The sequence below is a fragment of the Lissotriton vulgaris genome, chromosome 3_1, assembly GCF_964263255.1.
Source record: "Lissotriton vulgaris chromosome 3_1, aLisVul1.2, whole genome shotgun sequence".
Taxonomy (NCBI): domain Eukaryota; kingdom Metazoa; phylum Chordata; class Amphibia; order Caudata; family Salamandridae; genus Lissotriton; species Lissotriton vulgaris.
This window is the reverse complement of record NC_141689.1, coordinates 691,676,489-691,699,426: the sequence shown is the minus strand read 5'-3', so window position 1 is coordinate 691,699,426 and position 22,938 is coordinate 691,676,489. Positions and strand designations below refer to the sequence as shown.

General features: G+C 44.5%; 1 protein-coding gene across 3 annotated transcripts in view; it reads left to right on the top strand.

Annotated features, from left to right (window-relative positions):
* EFNA5 (ephrin A5) overlaps positions 1-22,938 on the top strand; it is a 424,468-nt gene that overhangs the window by 381,653 nt on the left and 19,877 nt on the right. For 2 of the 3 annotated variants that reach the window (XM_086960998.1, XM_086960999.1), the window contains exons 3-5: positions 163-228; positions 681-758; positions 9,791-9,916. In XM_086960998.1, the coding sequence (XP_086817124.1) occupies positions 163-228; positions 681-758; positions 9,791-9,916 (270 nt within the window). The remainder of the gene's footprint in view (positions 1-162; positions 229-680; positions 759-9,790; positions 9,917-22,938) is intronic. The other variant, XM_086961001.1, reaches the window with a different exon arrangement.

Genomic DNA, 22,938 nt, shown 5'->3' with positions numbered 1-22,938 from the left:
GGTGCTGACTCTCAAGCCTGGCTGTAGTTTATTTCCATCATATGTTCCTTGTGATGTGAATTTGTTCGTGTTCTGAGGACAAAGATAACATGGAACATTCGCCTCTGGCCCAGAATAAACACCTCTTCATCTTTCTTTCCCTCTCGCTTTCTCTCTTCACAGCCTCTGCTATCCCCGATAACGGAAGGAGGGCATGCCTAAAGCTGAAAGTCTATGTGCGGCCAGCAAGTAAGTGCCTTCGCTTATGCTTTGAACGGTTGCTTTGTAGCGCATGCATGCGTTTTATTTCCGTGCGTGGTCTGGTGTAGTGTTACAATTTTAATTTTTCTTTATTTTTGTTCGTTGTACGTTGTGTGATATCTGTTCTGTATTTCGGCATTTGTCCTTCAGTTTCCATCATATTTTTCTTATCATTCTTTGTAGAGCTTTGTGACATATACATGGCAGTGGCTAACTTGTTGTTTCTTAGACTTGTGCAAATACAGCAAACTGATATTTAACAGGCACTCAAATATGTGTCAATAATTTAAATATAAATATATTTTTATATAGAAATATATAAAAACACGAAATAAAAAAAAGACACGAAACTCGAACATAAAAATACACATATAGAAAAGTGGGGGATTAAAACAGTATCTCACTAACATATTTGGCTGTTATCTCTATTTTTGTTATAGACAGCTGTATGAAAACTATAGGTGCTCATGATCGTGTTTTCGATAACGAGAAAGTAGAAAATTCATTAGAACCAGCAGGTTAGTATGCTTAGAGAATCTCTTTTAACCAGTGTGTCCCTCCTTCCTTTTCTTTTTCTCTGTCTTCTCTTCTTGCATGCCTTGCATGGGATAGTGGCTCTGCTCTTACATTTTCCTGGTGGTGCTTGTGATGTGTGTGGTGACTCACGTTCCTCCCTTGCATGTGTGCAACGCATGGACAACAGGCTACTGCTTTTTTTTATTAAAACTTGTCAAATCTAGCGCTGAGTCAAGAGAAGTAAGAACTAGTCAGGAAGATTAAAAGCCCGATGCAGTGTTCGGTACTGTCCGGAGCTCACCTCTCCTTTAATTAACATACTGGTGCAGTAACACATTCCCTTTTTGCAGCGTGCAATACGCAAGTGTCTTTCACGTGGGGAGGCTCACAACGCAAACCTGTTTTGATTTGTTGCTACTTGTTTGCGTGGTGCAGTCATGAAACTGGGAATCTTTATAGTTCACAGAGATCAGTCAGAAATGTACTCCCACAGATCACCCATTTATTTCCACCCCAGAGACTGGTAGTTTCAGACATTCTGCGCATGTGACCTCTGGAAGCCAAGCGTGAATGTTAGATGTTGCTACTTGTTACATTTTCCAAGTCAGTTTCAAGTGGAAACTGGAATTTCCTTTATACAATGGAACCGTTTCTAAACATATCTACTTACTATTTCAATTGTCACTAGTAATTCTGAATCATCTGGGCCCATTTCTCTCATAAAATCGCACCACATATCCTTGAATAGATGCTTCCTAGTAATGATTTTCGGTTTATGAGTTTTTACACAGATTTAAGAAGAGTCTTTGGGATTTCAATTAGTAACCTCTCTCGATGCTGAAGGAGCATATAATTCACAAAACGTTGCTTTGTCTATCCAAAAAGGAATTAGGGGTCATGGCAAGAGTACAGGGAGAACAAGCATTGGCAAAGCCAATATGTTTCGCCTATGCGAGAACTATTGGCTTTGCCAATATGTTTTAGCCATTACATACACCAGTGTAGCTGCTGTTCAGTATGGCTAAAAGTTGGTGGTGGGGTGGGTGGATTTGGGTATAGTTGAATGGGGTATAGTGGATTGGGGTAGATTGACGTAGAGTGGAGTGGAGGTAGAGTGGAGTAGAATGCAGTGGAGTGAATTGGGGTAGATTTGTGAAGAGTGAGGTATATTTGAGTGGAGTAGATAGAATGGTGTGGGGTAGATTGGAGTGGTGCAGGGTAGACTGAAATGGAGTGGGGTAGATTAGAGTTGGGTAGTTTGAGATAGTGGGGTAGATTGGAGTACATTGAATTGAGGTACATTCGGGGGAAGGAGTAGATTGGGGTGGAATGGGGTAGAGTGGAGTGCAGTACATTGGAGTGTAATGGTGCAGATTGGAATGGTGTTGATCGGGGTAAAGGTATATTGAGGTAGTCTAGAGTTCAGTGGGGTAGATTGGGAAAGAGTGGGGTATATTGGAGTGGAGTAGATTGGAGTGGAGTTGGATAGAGTGGTGTGGATTAGATTGGAATGGAGTATATTGGGAAAAATTGGAGTGGGGTGGGGTAGATTCGGTTAAAGTGGGGTAGTTTAGGGTGGAGTGGGGTAGAGTAGATTGGCATGGGTTGGGGTGGTGTGGGTTAGATTGAACCAGAGGGGTAGGTAGAATGGAGTAAAGTGGAATGGGGTAGATTTGTAGAGTGGAATGGAATGTGGTAAATTGAGGTGGATTGGAGTGGGTAGAGTGAAGTGGTATAGATTGGAGTGGGTGGCGTGGAATTGGATACATTGGAGTGCTGTAGATTGGGGAAGAGTGTAGTGTTGTGAGGTAGATTGTAGTGTAGTGGGGTAGATTTGGGTCGAGTGGAGTAGATTGGGTGGATTAGACTATGGTAGATTGGAATGGAGTCTGATAGATTGAAGAGGGATGTTTGGAGTGGGGTAGATTGGAGTGGAGTGAGTTGAATTGGAGTGGGGTAGATTTGGGTGGGGTAGATTGCAGTGGGTCGCAGGAGATTGGGGTAGAGTGGAGTCGATGGGAGTGGAGTGAATAAGGGTAGTGTGGTGGATTGAAGTGTGGTAGATTGGTGTGGAGTAGATCGGTGTAAATTGAGTGGGGTAGATTAATCGATTGGAGTAGGGTAGATTGTGGTGGACAGGAGTTGAATAGATTGCAGTAGCAATTAAAGTGGAGAGGGGTAAATTGAACTGGGGCAGATTGGAGTGGGTTGGATTGGGGCACCTTGGACTGGAGTGGTTTTGGCTAGGTTGGAGTGGGGTGGATTTGAGTGGAGTGCGGTAGGGTTGAGTGGGTTACATTGAGTGGAGTAGATTGGGGTGGGGTAGATTGAGTGGAGTAGATGGGGTAGATTGGAGAGGGGTAAGTGGTGTGTAGTGGAGGGGCAGAGAGTGGAGTGGCAAGTTGGGTCATGGAGTGAGTGGGGTAGATTGGAGTGGCGTGTCGTAGAGTGTCTTAAAGAGGAGGGGCGTAGAGTAAAGTGGCATGTCGTAGAGTGGAGTGGCGTAGAATGGAGCAGCGTGGCAAAGAGTGGAGGGGCTTAGTGTGAAGTACATATGACACCTCGTTTTTTTACATTTTTTTAACCATTTTCTTTAATTTGAGTGACACTCACATTAAAGAAGCTGGGTTTGAAAAAATCCCTAAGATTATGAATAAAGAAATTTCATTTTAAGAATCAATACAATTTAGTCTATTGTGCATTATGTCGAGGACCAGCTCCAATTTGGATTAGATTGATCTGCATGCTGTCAGAAATGAACAATAAAGTAGTAGCGCTGAGTCACCTATTTTTGCAACTATTATTATTTATTCATGTATTTATTTAGTTTTGCAGTTCAACGAGGGCCTATTGGTATATAGGTGTTTTACATATAAGAGTAGACTGGACCAGAAATGCATCAAGATAGGCAAGTGGGAGAAAAATGGTCAACATTAAAGAATGCTCCGGTGGGCTTTCATTCAGCAAACCCCCAACATAGTACTACAGCGGGCGAAACACCAAGTCGGCGGACGGTGAATTCTATGTCGATGCAACGGCAGTCCCAAGACTGCCAAAATTGTAACCAGACCCTAAGTTCCTTAGTAATCTCTGCCTGTTCCGTATTGAGAAGATCAAGATCTTTTCGTTAGCTTCAGCATGATTGCAAGCCTAGCTTACACATTTACAAGGGAAACAACCTTAACTTTGCAGGTTCAGCCACGTGTGCTGTTTCCCCACAAGCTGAACCACGCTTGCCTAAACCACGTATATACCTTAACAGCGCATATGCGTGGTTAAAGCGATGCGGGGTCTAGATGCAGAGCGGATAGGTGGGCACAGGAAGAGGAAGGATCGGAAGAGGATGCTGTGAGGTAAGTGAGACTGGGGCTGGGGCTTGAGGGGGTGGGTGGGTAGTTTTTAGGGTTTTGGGTCTGGGTTGTTAATCAGGCACAAAGCTGTTTAGAGCTCAGTGTGGGAGGGCCTCTGTTGAGGTACTTTACAGGTGTTGGGGACAGTTTTTATGGCTCGGGGGGGGGGGTTGGAGTAGGTTTTTTGACGTGGGATCAGTTTGTAGGGCTCAAGGCGGGGCAGGGGTAAAGGACAATTTTCAGGGCTGGGTCAGTTTTAGGCCTCAGGGCAGGGGGGGGCTGGGTCAGGGTAGTTTACAGGGGTAGGGGTCCGTTTTTAGTGCTCAGGGTAAAGATGCTAGGGTTGGGATACCTTTTAGGGTGTGGCGACAGTTTTTGGGGCTTGGGTGGGGGAATGGGACAGTTTGAATGGCTGTGGGCAGTTTTAGGCCTCAGGGATGCGCCTGGGTCAAGGTACTTTACTGATGTACGGGACAGTTTTTAGGATTTAGGGTGGGGGGGCTGGGGTCGGGATCGTTTTTAGTGCATGAGGTTCATTTTTAGTGCTCTGGCGGAGGAACAGGGACAGTTTACAGGGCTGGGGTAAGGGGTTGATCTTTAGCACACATATTCCTTTACCAATCATGTCTTTACCACGAAATTGCGTGGCAAGGAGTCAACACACACCAGAATAGGGAAAATAAAAGAAATAACTAAAAACATTTACATTGCACTCGCTGCATCACCGACTCGGCGATGCAGAGAGTGCAAGGTAAGTGGATTTATTTATTTACTAGCTGTACCCTGCCACGCGTTGCTGTGGCTCAGTCTGGTTAAATGGAAGAGAAAGAAAAGAGTAAGTGCACATTTCCAATATGTTTAATTTCACAATGCTTGTGGGCACACAATATGTTTTTGTGACTAGTGTCACGTTGTGTATATATAAACATGCGTTAATGTTGCAAAGTGAACCAACTCCTCCCCACTCCCTCCACCCACTTCCTGGTCTACCATCCTGACACCAACTGTTCATTCTAATATATGTAGACTATTGTCTCTATGTGTCCTTTCTTAATGTTACAAAGTGAACTAACTCCTCCCCCTCCCTCCACCCACTTCCCAGTCTGCCATCCTGACACCAACTGTCCATCCTAATATATGTAGACTATTGTCGGTATGCGTCCCTTGTAGTTGTTGCGCAGCAACCAAATCGATGGGGTCTGTTCGGCCTTTCGATTAAAAACACATGTATTGGACATGCGCGTATTTGAATCCAACGCTGTGTATATATAAACACGCCCTAGTGTTGCAAAGTGAACCAACTCCTCCCCCCTCCCTCCACCCACTTCCCGGTCTGCCATCTTGACACCAACTGTCCATGCTTATATATGTAGACTATTGTCTCTTTCCGTCCTTTCTTAATGTTGCAAAATTAACCAACTTTTTCCCCCCCTCCCTCCACCCACTTCCCGGTCTGCCATCCTGACACCAACTGTCCATCCTAATATATGTAGACTATTGTCTCTATGCGTCCCTTGTAGTTTTTGCACAGCAACCAAATCAATAGGTCTGTTCGGCCTTTTAATTAAAAATATGCGTGTATTCTAATCCCATGTTGTGTATATATAAACAAGCACTTAATCGAATCCAACGTTGTGTCAAAATTTCATATCAATCGGTTAAGAACTTTCCCTTGTAGTTTTTGGGCAGCAACCAAATCGATACGGTCTGTTTGGCCTTTCGATTAAAAACACGCGCGTATTGGACTAGCGCGTATTCTAATCCTATGTTGAGTATATATAAACACGCTCTTAATCGAATCCAACGTTGTGTCAAAACTTCAAATCAATCGGTGAAGAACTTTTGGAGATTTAAGACTTTGAACAAAGGAACATTGACATTTTTATGTGTCTGTTCGGGCTGTCGATTAAAAACACACGTGTATTGGAATCCAACGTTGTGTATATAAAAACACCCCCCTATTGGAATCCAACGTTGTGTCAAAGTTTCAAAGCAGTCGGTGAAGAACTTTCGAAAATTTGCGATTTTGAACAAACAAACATTTACATTTTTATTTATATAGATATTGTTTTCCCCATTCCATCGTTTGTCGACTCCCATCCCCCGCCCCGCCCAACCGCCCTTACCTGAACTGGCCGCACCTAGTAGGTTCACTTCTCACCCATCCTACAACAACTGCAGTTAGTTGATATTTTCAAAGCGGCCCGTCAACTACAATTGTGCCAATAAACATCGACGTGTAGTTGCCTGAAGTTTACATATAAAATTATAGATGGGTAAAAGTAAATTACTGGGTTGTGAGTGACAACAAGAGTGAGGCATGCGTTGTCTATGATGTCACTCACAACCTGAGGCAAAAAAAGTCCCTTTAATTCACTTTTTACCCATCTATAATTTATATTACGTATGGCCCCCAAAATCATCTGCCCCTGCTTTGAGCTGCCACGCAGAGGCAGAGGCGTAATAGGAGAGCCATACGTAACATACATAACACCCATCCCCACCACTCTCTGTGCCTTCCCTTCCCTCCCTTCTAGGAACAGTGTTCCCTGTTTTCCATCACTCCTCTGACAGGCTCTCAGGAAGCCCTGCCGGAGCAGCCTGGAATCACTTTATGAGGTGATAAAATTGGTTAATAAGTTCCGTTACCGTCATAGCAGTGAATTGCTGGATTCTGAATCCAGTTGTTAATACTACTGGCTCTATATGAGATCCATGCCTAAATGTGGATAATCTTTATTATTAATCATACACACGTGTGCAAGGGCCGTAAGACCTGAGCTATTTTGCTGTTAAAAGAGCAAAAGTGTTTTCTTAACAACCCACTAACAACATTAACATAGCTAAACAGCAAATTGTAAGCATCTGCTGCTTTTACAGAATACTTGGAAGGTGCATACATACACAATTCCCTACTGTTGGTTGGGGGTGTAGAAGGTAACTTCTGAACTACTCATGTTTTTTTTTTATCCACATTTCAATTTGACCCGTCTCCAGATTTTTTTTTCCCACTTCATTATTTTTCTTTTTGCTGCTGGCTCCAAACACATTCGTGTTGGTAAATCTGCTTTATTATTTATTTTGTTCATCACTTGCCTTTTCTGTACGTTACAAAATAAGTACTCTGCCTTGCTTTTGAAACAAAGCTCCTAACACGGGCAGGCAACTACTAATGTACATTGTCACAAAATGTTAAAGTTGATTGAGATACTGTACAAATTTGTTCAGTTTCTTACCCACCAACTACCTCCATTTGTAAAAAAGAGAAATCCGAGTTCCTCCCTGGAAGCATCTTAACCCACACAAAATATCTGAGCAATACGAAAAGCACCTTAACATTCCTAGAAGAGGGGTCAGATTTATGATTATAACACGTGCATATTTGCATGGCCAAGTTATGGTCAAATAGCAGCTTAAAAAGCAACATTTCTTTGAAATGCCCTTTCCCAGCCTTCAAATGTTATTTTGTCCTGAGCTATAAATGTTTACACGACGTTGTGGACGTGATACGCCTAAGGGCAACAATATTAGCTCACCATAGCACTTACACAGCCCTTCGCTGTCCTATACATTTTTTCACTGGACTTTTGTGAAAGGGGCGTCTTGCGTGAGTCACATGCTCTAGTACATCAATGTGATAGAAGTTGTTATCAACTTTTTTTGCTCTCTTGCTTAAATCATGCTTTCCATAGTGGCTGCGGAAAATACCCTTTGGTAATAGCCATGCTATTCAACTCGGAAAATTATATGGACAACTGTCTCAGATTAGAAGCCTAAGAAAAACCTCAGCACTATTCAGCTACCGTGGGCTTCCACCCAAACGTGTGGTTACAACAGGACACCGAGTTTTCTATGATGAAGATAACGTTCCAAGAAGATGGTGCTCTATATATGTTCTTCCTTTCAGTACGAGACAAATGCTCCCTCTCTCCAACAAAAACATTTCCACAAGCAGGTTCACCTACTAGTTTTGGTCCATATGGATTGGTGAAGAAGCCCCCTGACGAGCGATTAATATCTTCTGCCTAATCTTTAAACTGGAGGCTGTACCCACATAGATGGATGAGTGGGTTAGGAGGCCGGAAGTGGATTCTAAAAACTAAGTGCACCTGCATGGTTTCCTGTGGTGTCCTATAAATGAGCGAGTCTCTTTAAGAAAGGGATCTCGCCCAGCTATCTCTCTTTAGATCCTCCTTGAAAGGACTAGTTCCTTTCCATTGTCTCGCTTCCTGTTCTAGTGAATACCTTCTCCAGAACATCTCAGCATTTAAAAAACCAGCGCAGTTGCTACACTGTTGTCCGATATTGGTGAATGCTGCCATGGATTTAGAAAAATAATGTCTCATGCAGCTACTGAATAATGTATATCCAAGAAGGATGTCCTTGAGAGGATGCAAAAGGATCACAAACCTCATTCAGGGGGACTTATGTTAATATCAGACTGATTAAATTAGAAGGCTCTCATCTTTGTCACGGATGGATTTTGTTCAGATGAATGCCTCCTCCAATATTCAGTATCACTTGAGGAAAACGTGGGCAGCAGCCCATATAAAATTCATCTGAGCTGATGATGTTGCCATAAATGCAGTAAATATACAGAAATGTGTTGCTGTTTATGCACGTTTTCAATCTGACATTCTGTATGATAACTTAAGTAAAACTAATACAACCTTTTTGTAGGTACTGCCATCACAGAGAGATATCCATGGGGGTAACCTCCCCTAGGTTGTACTTCTGATGGCATACCCAAACATTCCCACCACATTGTGTAGAACACTGTGCTTCTGTAGAACACTGAATGATCATGTCAGTAGTTCAGGAGTGTACCACAGAATGTACTAAGCTAATTTAAAAAAGCCACCAAGGAGGCATATAATTTGAGGGCTATCACCTGGGTGAGTTCCATCAATGGTTGTGCGTTAAATATGAGCATGTCCTAATGCAATGAAGATTTTATGCCCAGGGTAACAAAGCAAATAAGTGAGAGCTGTAGTGCTTTAATCACAACCAAACTAAAAAGAAGCTCTAAGAACTTAGCTTCCAATTGTCAAAAGGAAGACCTCTCTTGGACCTCACCTATAACAATAGGATCCCCAAAACTCATTGCCACCCCATTTTTCCTTCCATTAATGTCATAGTTATATAAGAGCGTTGAAGCCAGGGTTATTTTTGCCTTTATTCAGTTGATTTTATTTTTAAATTCCAAATAATATACTCTGATTTCCCTCCATTATATGGTAGCACTTAAGTTACTGATAAGGCCAATGGTGTATCTGGGATATAGAAACACCTGTCAATGTTTGATAAAACATCACAGATGACACATATAGGAAGTAAACTTTATCCATATTTTAAAGGCAAATTAGTCAAAACGCATTTCTTGCACCTAATAATATTAAAATGAAGAATATCCATCTATATGGCAAAGAGAATATACATTGAAACTTCCAACCTTTGGCAAACTTTCAAGAGATGTTAAAAGAAAAGCAGTTCAATAAGGGAATGATGTATTTTGATTGAAGAAAAACTTAAATGAAATACTTGTCAAATGTGCATGTGGCTAGATTTGTGCCCCCCACAAACTTTCTTTTCTGGTCATGCATGTTCAGTGTTTGCTTACTCCTCTTCCGCATCCTATTTCTGCCTTGCGTGCATGCTCTTACTCCTTCCCTTCCCCCCTCCAGATGTTTCCACGACATTCCCACGAGACATTGGAGGCGGGGCCGAGAACGAGCGAGGAGGACCTGCATGGCAGCGGGAAAGAGGCGGAGGGGCCGGGACACCCCTAAGCGTGACTATGCGCTCGCCAGGTAGGGAGACATTATTGGGCTGAGTTCCATAACCTGGATGTGTTACTGCAAATATGGGCATACATTTTACCCATCTGTATCACATCCTAATTTGGCACGACATCCAAGTCTTTCCCACACGGCAAAGGACTATTCAGAATAGTGTCATGTGAAAGATTCATTACTTTAGGAAAATCAAAGTTGTACATTTCTGTTGCTTTCAGAAGAAAATATGTGTCTCCGAGAAATGTATCGTGATCTGCCTGGAATGCTCATGCAGGGCACAGCACTCTGCCCTCCTAAAAAGATTCTTTGCCTTTTCGGTTGAAATCATTTATATATGTTCGGTCTGACCTCAAAATGGAGGACTTTAATTTAAGGAAGTTGGAAAAAAAGACTAAAATCCATAAAATCCTGGCAGATCACTGGATTTATACGTATCTCTCAATTCCAAGTATTTCGTTGATTTGTTGCGTGCAAATAATTATCAGCAGTGTCATTTTTCTGCTAATTGTCTCTCATTTCATCCATTAATATATTTTGCTGGTTAACGTTCAAGCTAAAATTTCCGAAAAGTAGCCGGAATTGTTTTTTTTCTCTGGTACCTTGCACAGATTTAATGTGTCTCATTAGTGCTATCCAGGAGGATGATTGAAGCTTGAGGGGCATCCTGCCTCTGCTGTTGAAACTCACTAAGTTGTTTGGAGCCTATAAAACCTCATCAATCAACCATATCTCCAATAGAAATATTATAGTTCAGGTGAATTATCTGAATGTCCTGACATCCAAGAAGGTCGTTCAGACCCTCATTAAGGTCAGACCAAGGTCAGATCGCTAACCAAACACCAACACCCCACAAACCAATACTAACCCCCCTCCATGGGCTGTCCCCACATGATACTCACACAGTACCATCCCTTCCTACCACATCGCCAACACCAGACCCCTCTCACCATACTCATGCAAAACATTTGCCCCCTTCAAGCACCATAGATGAGCTCAGTTAGCCCGACGCTCCCAGCCTATTTGTAAAGGGTGAGCCTCATTAATTCAAGCTCAGACATGAAGACACCATGACCTCTTATCTGACTTCAGTTTCCACATGCTTTAGCGAATCTTTTTATGAATGTTCACCATTGGGTCACAAAATCATCCTAATGAACAGAGGGTAGAGTTGTGGCCGTAGACTATGCCACATAAATGAGCTGCACTGTCAGCCCTGAGAGACTATTTCTTGTTCAAACACAAATGACTGCTTATCGGTCAATTCAAATGGCTCTCTTATTGCAGCATTACTCCATCGAACCCCAGGCACAACTCCAATTGCATGGAAAAATTCCTGGCACTGAAACTACACCTTCCGACCAAAGTAAGCAGAATTATGATCATGGGTGACTTTAATCGAAATGTTGACAGACCTGATTAAAAACCTGTACCAGAAAGTGGGACTGTGCAAGCACTGTTCTTCCAACAGAGTATTAGCAGCAAGACAATCACAGCTGAACACATGTTCATCTTTATATTCATATCTAAGTAGTGTACAGCACCATACCTGATCAGACTATGTCTGCATTTTCACTAGCCTGACTAACCTTTGTTGCACTGCAGTAACATCCTCCAAGACATTATAGACACTTTAAAAAATCCCTATAGAAAACTTTTAGTCAGTATATAGCAAAGCCAAATCCTTGCCACCTGAAACTTTCGACCCTACTGTACATCCTATACCTCAATCTGCTGCTCAAGATATCCTAACTTCTGTTAGATCTTTCACACCCAAATAAGTCATTGATGCACTCAAAAGGTGATTTGAGTACGAACTTGCTCAAGTGAACCATGTCCACTAGAATCTACAACATAAATGGCGCAATTTAAGAAAATGACAAAACTTGCTTCAACATGCACAGAATAGGCTACTACAGAAGAGCCAAAAAGTGCTACCTTGCAAAGATCTTCCCCATCTGCCACAATCTTGATAACTCCAGTGCTCTGAAAACGTCCTTTGTTCATTTCAACAATGCTGCAAAGACGTGCTTGAGGTCTTCAGGCACAAAATGCAAAAAAAAGTAACTTTTTATCCAGTACACCAGATCCATGCCCATACTACACCACCTCACCACCTTTACTACTGTCTGCATTCAGCCCCTTTAAACTCCTACAGACCCATGTTGTCGCTGTGTGTCTTAAACAACTCATCACTTGTCTTGCAATGGACAGTAAAATTATGATAAATGACTCCCTCCCATCAGCAGTCGTGCCTCACCCTCTGACGTATGCTATCATCACTCCAGTTCTGACAAAAACAAATGCAGACTCCAAGATACTGCCTTTTTGTATGGCCATCTCTATCCTCCCTTGCCTCAGCAAGGTCCACAAAAAGGAGATGAAGGTACAGCTCCAAAGGTATGTGGACCTAAACTATCCCTTCCAAGATCACTAGTCTGGTATTTGACCCACGAGGGTTACAGAGTTCTCTCTGTCAATGGATGGAGATAAGAAAACAGTCCTTATATTCATTGGCCTGTCTATGACATATAACACTGTAGGTCACACAATTTTTCAGTTTTGTTGGACACGCTAGTGAAATGGGGGGGAATAATGAGAACCTCTTTCCTGGATCCAGTCTTTCTCTCCAATCAAAAAAGCAGGATTGAAATGCCAAAATGTCCCGCATGTCCACCCATGGTGACATCCCAGTGGACGCGACCATTGGTGGGCATACGGGATGGACAGCCCGTTAGCTCTATCGCATATTGGAGAGGTGCCCTAGCTGCTCAGTTGGCCTACCCCATGACTGGGGTGACTGGGACAACAGACACAGCTTCCCCCCCCTGCCCCCCCAGGATCTCAAGAGAAACCGCAATTTTATGACCGCAAGCCCACGTAGCCGTGGCTGGAGGATTTTGTCAGTAGCGCATAGGATTGGCCCTTCGGGGAGGGAAGTGGATGATCCAGAGAAACAATATTGGCCCCCTTCAGAGGTGTTCAGAACACTGTGTTGGAGATCAGAGGTTGTGGTCTGTGACAAGAAGCACCCTCTCAACGCCTGCCGTCGACATCAAACCGAGACCTCTCATGGCATCGGCAAGGGGAAAAAGAAGGAGGACTTGCTGAAAGACGTGCTAACACGATCAGCTGGGGGCCCAGCCGAGGAAGGGTAATAGTCTCCGCAATTTGTTCCTACTGCGGAGCACACACAGCCTCTAAATGACTACATTCCAAACACAACGAACGCTCCAAGAGTGTGCCCGCAAAGGGGCAAAAACATCAAACAAACGGTTCTTCCAAAATTCTTCACCTGTAGGGGGCAGACTAAAGCACTTCCTCCCCAAATGGAAGATCACTTCAAACAAATGGATCTTAAACATAATACAGTACGGTTACTGCATAGAACTAGTCAAGACGCCTCCAAATAAAAGCCTAAAGAGGAAAGTACATTCCAAAGGGGAAACTACTCAGTTACTCCAAGCAGTACAAGTGAAAGAAGCTATAGAACATATACCACACAACAAAAGAAACCAGGGAAATTACTCTACGGACTTCCTAATTCCAAAGATAGCCAGATTGCTGCATCCTATCTTAGATCTCAGATTCCTCAACAACTTCATAAAGACTGAAAAGTTCAAGATGACAACCCAGCAAGAGGTAATACCTCTGTTGCAAGAAGGGGACTACATGGATACTATAGACTTGGAGGATGCCTATTTGCACATCCCCATGAACAACAAACACAAAAATTAGTCAACGACACGCACTACGAATTTAAAGTGCTAGCATTCGGTCTAAAGCCAGCACCAAGGGTGTTCACAAAGTGTCTAGCAGCAGTGGACTTACACTTAAAAAGACAAGGAATCCATGTATACCCATACTTAGACGACTGCTTAGTAAGGGCAAACTCATACACTAAAACTAGGGGTTGTAGTGTAGTTCCTATATTCCCAATAGGCTCTGCACATTGGAATAACATAAACTATTGTTTAGACGTAGGACTGAGGTCGACTAGGTCTCTATTGAATATGTTAGACTTAATTCTGAATGCCAGCTAGCTCAGAGGTCACTAGAAACTTTCTCGAATACACAAAAAGGGATTCGTTTCTGACAACCATATAACATGACAACTTTGTTCCCCAAGAATAAGGAATAGATCTCCAGAGTTGCGGAAACAATAGATGGCTATTTCACTCAGTCAATCGTGCATGCTTTGTTTTACTAGAAGTGCAGAGAAATAGAGAGACGGGCATTTTCAATAAAAATGTTATTTATTGAGCAGTCTTCTTTCTCATGCAAGAGAAGTGAATTGCTTCAATCGTAATACTTGCTATGAAGTAAAGTGCGTACAGTAAAAGGTGTATTATGAAATAATACTGTAAAAGCATTTATATGGTTTCTAAGCCATAAGATACATAAATACATACAATGATAAATAATGACTAAAAGTACTCAACTGGTGCATCTAAAATACGCCTACCCCGGTGTACCTAACCTAAGTCTAGTACAAGGGAAGAAGTAAGTGAGGTGTAGCTTGAGTTAAATAGTTTCTGCCAAGAATCTATCCAAGAATTCTCTAAGGGTCTAATTAACTTCCTTCCATTGGTTATAGAATGAAGGTGGTCTTGTATCGCTCTCTCAGGACTCGATCTCCCAGTAACCCGCAAGGGTAGCAGGGAAACACTGGAGCTGGATTTCTCGGCAGGAGAAAAGACAGCGTCTCTTTCAGTGCGTCAGCAGGAGGGGTCGGCTTCCTTCGGCACTCGCATACAGCAGGGCGTCGGGCAAGTAGTTCGTCAATCTGCTCCAAAACCACTGTTTGTTTGTTAGGGCAGATGTGAGAATATTTATACCTGGAAGGTGTCGAGTTTGACGTAAGGGTGGACATAATAACGTCACTAAGAACTTGAAGTTCTTTACACACTCCAGGAGTTCTGGGACAAATCAATACTGAAGCAGGGGGAATTCCTGTGCTGCTGGAGGCTGGTTGTCTTCAAGAACTCGTTGTACTCTGGGAGCTTAGTGGAAGTAGCCATACCGTATTTGGACTGCATTGGCTGTGTCTAAATATGGTTATGATTCTTATGCCTACATAAGGATATGATAAGTTATACCTATATAAGGGCATGAACCGGGAAAATTACACTAGAGCCCTAGATAAGTTACAACAGGGTAAGAATAATGCAGTAGTGGGGAAGGTTGTTCCCAAGCGAAAAACGAACAATAGCTCTTCTGAAAAAAACACAGCTATGCCAGAAGGGGCAAGTTCTGACAGTGAGGACAGTGGGGAAGCTACATGGGATGATGGCTTCATGCATTCACTTAATCCCAAACATTCGCCTACAGATGAGACCAATCCAAGAGTGGCTTCAAACACAATGGTCGCAAGCAATTGGGATTTGGAAGGATCTAGTGGTTGTCACACAAAAAATACAGGAGGAAATAGCATGGTCGAACAAAAAGAACATATCAGAAGGGAGACCTTTCACGCAACCAACTCCAATAGTGACCATAACGACTGATGCCTCAGAGATAGGATAGGGAGCGCACATGAAAAATCTCTGAGTAAGGGGACTGTGGACACAGCAGGATGCTTTATAGCACATCAACATCTTAATGTTGAAAACAGTGTTCCTAGCCTTAAAAGCATTTCAAAAAGAGCTATATGGAAAGACAATTCTGATACAAACAGACAACCCTACCACCATGTTTTACATAAACAAACAAGGAGGAACGCTTTCAGTGGCACTTTCGACTCTAGCTCAGCAACTCTGGACGAAACATAACAGCAATTCACCTGCCAGGACAGGACAATGTAGAAGCGGACAGACTAAGCAGACAAGCTTCTTCGTCGCGGGGCAGGCCTGGTTCTCAGAGATAATGGAGATATCTTAAGGATCAATTCACAAATTGCTAAAGAGACTAGATTTATTGACCATGCAAGAGGGAAAAGTGCTCCACCCAGAACCGGAAAGCCTGATCCTCACTGCATGGCTCCGGAGGACATAGAATTTGCACACCTAAAACTACCAGAGAACACAATGGCAGTCCTAAGGGAAGCGAGAAAGCTGAACACTAGGAAGTGTTACACGGCACAATATAAAAGATACTCTCTACGGTGCCTCAAATAAGGTCTTTCCCAAAAAATCACAAGGGAAAAGACAGTTCTGAAGTACTTAATGCATCTTCTGCATAGAAAACTAACCTACACATCACTGAAAGTTCACTTAGCAGCAATTGTAGTATATACAAGGGGCCACACAGGGAAGAGCTTCTTCACGTCTCACGTGGTCAAAAGGTTCCTAGAAGAAGCCAAAAGAATTGCCCCACCAAAGACGGTGTCACCACCCACATGGAATCTAAGAATAGTTCTCTCTCTTGCTAAGAGCACCATTTGAACCATTACCCAAAGCAACACCATAAATGCTCACACTAAAAACAGCCTTTTTGGTAGCAATAACATCACTACATAGAGTTAAAGAGTTGCCGGCACTAACATTACAGGAACCCTACTTCCAAATACATAATGACAGAATCGTCATGAGAACAGATCCACACTTCATGCCATTGGTGGTATCACGAAGCCACATAAACCAATCCATACAGATACCAAGTTTCTTCCAGAATCCAAAGACGCAGGCAGAAATGTCATTGCACACTTTTGACGCAAGAAGAGCAGTCATGTATTACATTGAAAAAACAAAAGAATATAGAAAGACAAAACAACTCTTTTTATCTTTTGCAAACACTTTCTTGGGAAGACCAGTAACCAAGAACGCAATTGCAAGATGGATTGCACAAGCCGCACAGTTGTGCCACAAACAAGCAGGAGAAACATTACAAAGAGCTCCACGGGCTCACTCAGCAAGAAAGAAAGGGGCAATACTCCAATTCAAGACATTTGCATGGCAGCAACATGGTTTTCAGTGCACAGGCTCACAAATGACTACTGCGTGGACAGCCAAATGAATAAAGTAGCACAAGTAGGACAAATGGTCTTGCAACATCTATTCACAAACCAATGCTCATTTTCGACCGAGCCACCACCGAACTATCAAAACGTTAGAAAATCTATGCATAGCATGTGAATCCAGAAAAGATTCACGCTGCAAAACGTATAGTTTCTTACCTGTTGGTGTACTTTTGCAGCTTGAAGAATTTTCTGGATTCACTAGTGAACCCACCCTCCTCCACCAAAGAAGAGGGGACAGAGGGAAAAAAAAGAATCCGAAGATGGTGACCAAAGGTGAGAGCTTCTGGAGGAAGCGCATCAACGTCACTAGAGGACACCAAATGGTGGTATGTCGTTGCCCACTAAGAGAAAAAAAACAACAACCAAAAAAGACTACTACGGGCCTCCTACCATGATGGTTGGGCTGTATTTGGGTTTTTGGGGGAGGGCAGTGGGGATGGATGAGCAACTCTCGGAACTTACTGGCTACCACTGGATAACTAGTGGACTCATTTGTCTATGGTTACTCTCAGTTTATTATTGGAGTTTATTTTGGTTGAAACTCATCCTTTCTAGGGACCCAAGTGCATGCAGGGGGCCCCTGACACTACCGAAATGCTAGTTCCATGTACCAGCCCCAAGGTGCTGTACGCACTACCATCCTCTGGAGTACTGCAAAAACAACAGGTGATGGACAGAATTCAGAACAATGTCATACATTCACCCATTACAGAGATCTGGGCCTAAATCCATCGTTTTTTTGCTCACCATGCCATTCCAGTTTGAACCCAGCCATATGCAAATCAGTCTTGACCCTGTGCCCCATGGGAACAGCCCAGCCCGAACTTCCAAGCCAGGTACTCCCTGGACTGGAAACAAGCATCCAAGGACCGGTTTCGGGCTTTCCGCCCTCATCAGCCTGGATAGCTTGATTCCAGTGGCATGGAGAGCACAGGACTCCCGTCTGAGCATACCCCTCCCACTCGGGGTGAAAAATACAACAGGTGATTGACAGAATGCAGAACAATGTCATACATTCATCCCAGTACAGAGATCTGGGCCTAAATCTATCGTTTTTTTGCTCAACATGCCATTCTAGTTTGAACCCAGCCATATGCAAATCAGTCTTGACCCTGTGCCCCATGGGAACAGTCCAGACCGAACTGCCAAGCCAGGTCCTCCCTGGACTGGAAACAAGCATCCAAGGACCTCTTTCAGCAGAGTTTTAGCTGAGTTTTAGCCTTACTCTACCCTTGCCCATGATGAATCGAAGATTATTACCCTTTTTGTGAAAGGGCTTAGCCCGGTCATACATAAGGTTTTTTTTATCTAGAGCATGCCAGAGGGGGTGTTTGCCTATTGCAACAGATGCACCTAAACCCAGGTGATTGGCTCAGACTGAAATGACGTTACTTCCCAGACCAGAATTTCTCCTCCAATCCTACAAAGACAGGTGGAGTTGCCATACTTTTTTAATGCTTCTTCAAGGGGACGAAGAGGTGCAATTTTGTGGGGCTGCAAGGGCAACTGTTACTATATAAAGTACAAATAGGAGACCTACCCTTCACTCTTCATATATGCCCCTAGTGATAGTGAGGAGCAATTTTTAAAGTATGCCATAATAGACATTATGGCATCTCCATACTAGACAGTTTTGATAGGGGGAACCTCAACCTATTAATCAATCAATCAATCAATCAATCATAGGCATTTATAGAGCGCTCTACTTACCCGGAGGGTCTCAAGGCGCTAGGGGGGGGGGGGGGGGGTGCTGCTGCTACCCGAACAGCCAGGTCTTGAGCTTCTTCCTGAAGTCGAGGTGGTCTTGGGTCAGGCGCAGGTCGGTCGGGAGGGAGTTCCAGGTCTTGGCGGCCAGGTAGGAGAAGGACCTTCCTCCTGTTGTCGTTCTTCGGATGCGGGGGACGGCGGCAAGTGCGTGACTGGCTGATCGGAGGTGTCGTTTGGGAGCGTAGAACTTGATGCGGTTGTTGAGGTAGCTCGGGCCTTGGTCGTGAAGAGCTTTGTGTGCGTGGGTAAGGAGACGGAAGGTGATTCTCTTGTTGACCGGGAGCCAGTGCAGGTCTTTTAGGTGTCCGGAGATGTGGCTGTGTCGTGGGATGTCGAGGATGAGTCTGGGTGAGGCGTTCTGGATCCGTTGGAGTCTCTTCTGGAGCTTGGCGGTGGTTCCGGCGTAGAGGGTGTTGCCGTAGTCCAGTCGGCTGGTGACGAGTGCCTGGGTGACAGTCTTCCTGATCTCGGTGGGGATCCACCGGAAGATCTTCCGTAGCATGCGCAGGGTGTTGAAGCATGACGAGGAGACGGCGTTGACTTGCTTGGTCATGGAGAGGGAGGAGTCCAGGATGAAGCCCAGGTTGCGTGCGTGGTCTGTCGGTTTGGGTGCGGTGCCCAGGGCGGGGGGCCACCAGGAGTCGTCCCAGGCAGAGGGCGAGGATCCCAGGATGAGGACTTCCGTCTTGTCCGAGTTCAGCTTCAGGCGGCTGGTCGACATCCACTCGGCTACCTCTTTCATTCCTTCGTGAAGGTTGGCTCTGGCGGCGGCGGGGTTGTTGGTCAGGGAGAGGATCAGCTGGGTATCGTCGGTGTAGGAGATGATGTTGAGGTTGTGTTGGCGTGCGATGGCCGCGAGGGGGCTCATGTAGACGTTGAAGAGGGTTGGGCTCAGCGAGGATCCTTGAGGGACGCCGCAGATGACTTCGGTGGCCTCTGACTTGTACGGTGGTAGACGGACTCTCTGTGTTCTTCCGTCGAGGAAGGAGATGATCCATTCCAGCGCCTTCTCCTGGATTCCGACGTTGCTGAGGCGCTGCACTAGGGTGCGGTGGCAGACGGTTTAAGAAGAGAGCAACGGTGGAGGATTCCCAACAGAGCAGCACCTAGTCAAATATTCTCCCAAGATTAATTCAGACCCACACTGTAGTACATGGGACAATATGTGTGCACACTTCAAAAAACACCCACCGTTACAATGTTGGTTCAAAACATGAACTATAAAGTACTTTAAACAAGGTCAAGGTGCACCACTTCAATGTTTCCAGATGCTGTTAGCTTTGATACGGTTAACAGAAAAAATCACATTAGTTGTTACTTGTATTCTTTAAAAGTTCTTTTATTCAATTCAGTCGAAAGTGAAAAACACGCACAGGAGCTACAGCCGACGCGTTTCGTCCTCTTGGGACTTCTTCAGGGCTGTTTACAAAAAATGACAATATACAAAAGACATACGGTTAAAATTTACATTAAAAATGATGCAATTACGCTCATACAGAAAATGCCAGGCTTCATAAACAATACTTTACAAAAATTAAATTAGAAATTAGTGTACGGATTGTATACAAATTGCCAACAACAATTGAGTTACAAAACAACATTTTGAAATTTCTCTCAACTAGGAACAGCATATTCTAGGCCATTGCATATTGTTCTCCATTGCCAACAACAATTGGAAGTAAATGCCCTGATTGAGTTACAAAAGACATTTTGAAATTACCCTCAACCAAGAAAAGCATATTCTAGGTCATTGCATATTGTTCTCCATATAGGTCTGCCCCTCTTTGGTCTGTCCACCTCACCTCCGAGATATAAGGAACATCCTATGTATATAAGGGATGTTCCTTATAAGGGTGGCAGACGGTGTCGAAGGCCGCGGAGAGGTCTAGTAGGATGAGGGCCGCTGTTTCTCCGTTGTCCATCAGGGTTCGGATGTCATCGGTGGCAGCGATGAGGGCGGTCTCGGTGCTGTGGTTGGCTCGGAAGCCAGACTGTGAGGGGTCGAGGGATCCGTTCGTCTCGAGGAAGGCGGCCAGCTGCTTGTTGACGGTCTTCTCGATGACTTTGGCTGGGAACGGGAGCAGCGAGATGGGGCGGTAATTCTTGAGTTCGGTGGGGTCCGCTGTTGGTTTCTTGAGTAGAGCGCTGAGTTCGGCATGCTTCCAGCTCTCAGGGAAGGTGGCGGTGGTGAAGGAGGTGTTGATGATGTCCCGCAGGTGGGGTGCGATGACGGCGTCGGCCTTGTTGAAGACGTGGTGAGGGCAGGGGTCGGTCGGAGATCCGGAGTGGATGGAGTTCATCATGCGGTCGGTTTCTTCGGTGCAGATCGGAGTCCAGGCGCGGAGGGTGGTGGTGGGGGGCGGTGGTTCGGTCGAGTTGGACGTGGCGTTCGTCTGTTGGGTGTTGAAGCTGTTGTGTATAATGACTGTGAGGTCAGGACAGTGTTATGGCCAATCTGGAGAACTCTGATGCGAGGGACTGGGCTAGCTGCAAGAGGTGAGATTGAGCGATCTCGGGCAGTTGACACATCCACATACTAGATACTGTACCTTTTACTCCCATGAAACTTATGTTGTATTGATTATTTTCTGGGCACACAGAGCATCCAAACCGAGATCGCAGCAGTTAGGATCAAACCTAGCATTCTGTTCGATCGCGCCGCCGAGCACGGTACTCCATATCACGTGGGTGATTACTGACTTCTTAGCAGTTGATACTGATAGCACTTGCATAGCCATCCTATGGGTAACGCTAAAGGCCTCTCCCATAGGGAAGAGCCGTTCGCATCTCTCTTCAGCTGAAAATAAGCCGCATAAGGAAAATGGGGGGTAAGTATAGGGCAGGGTTAGAGACCTGGAGGTTATCCATAATAGGACAGGGGCTCCACAAATCTGGCCGCAGCTGGAGATTGCAAGGGTGCAGCTCGGCAGTCTAGATCTATATAGGGCAGAATATGTGCTGCACTACTTGCAACACTCCTACTACGTGGGGGCAAGCTATTGGCTAACAAGTTACAAGCTAAACAAAGGGCTGGGAGGGTGAATGCCCTCCTTCAGCCAAATGGTAGTGAAGTCACTGACAATGCATCAATAGCTGCCACCTTTAGGGATTTCTATATGTCTCTCTATGAAGTGCAGGACTTACAACCTGCTGACTTGCGGGCCTATCTGCGTGACACACTTACACCCTGGCTGACACCCCAACAGGCTGTCTCCCTTGATCAGCCCGTTCATATAGATAAAGTAATTTTGAAGATTGCACAACAGAAACTTCTCAAATTCCCAGGCACAGATGGCTTTACTGACCTTTTTTATAATACATTTGCCAGGTACTTGCCCCTATCCTCACTAGACTCTTTAACTCGCTGGTGGATACAGGCATCATCCGACGCTCCATGCTCCAGGCTTCCATCACTGTTATATGCAAATCTGGAAAAGACAAACTGTAGTGTGGCTCCTATCAGCCAATTTCACTTATAAACGTGGACGCCAAGCTTTTCACCAGCATTTTGCAGGTATTTAGGGCCCTTATGCCGGGCTTGGTGAATCCCGATCAATCAATCAGACGTTATTCTCCATCGCCAGTGCGGATACAACACCAAGTGATAAAGACAAAGGTTTGTGGTAGGAAATAATGCTTCTCACCATCGATGCTGAAAAACCATTCAGTCAAATGCATTGGCCACATCTAGATGTGACGCCTGGATTCTTTGCAACTAAGGTAAGCCTAGAGCAGCGGTGCAAGTCAATGGGGTGGCATCGATACCCTTTCCCATTGACAGGAGACTGAGACAATACTGTTCATTTTCACCCCTGGTATTTGCTCTTTACATAGAGCCACTGCCGCATCGATTTAAGGATGGTCCACATATTACGAGCATGAAGTTTGGGGGAGGAGAGCACACCATCAAGCTCTATGTGGAGGATGTTATAGGAGTGCATGAGGACCATTTGTGAGCCCTGCAAGCCTTCTTGGATGAGCTGGGCACCTTGGAAAGGCCTCAGCTTCCACATCCACCTTCAGAAATCACAGGCTCTCAACCTCTCCGTTACACCTCCTGTACAGGAACAGCTGGTTACCTGATTTCGTTAATGTGGGATTACTCCTTGGGGTCGTATCTTGGTGTACAGATTGCTCCCACAGTAGGAGACAGAGTGGCCACCAATTACAGAGCCTTACTGACCTCGCACAATAGAAATACTACCACCTCCCATGGCTTGGGAGGGTTGCAGTTCTGAAAATAACCACGTTGCCAAGGGCTTATAGTAGTTCCAGGCCCTTCCTTGTACTCTTAACTGCAGGCATGCTTTAATCC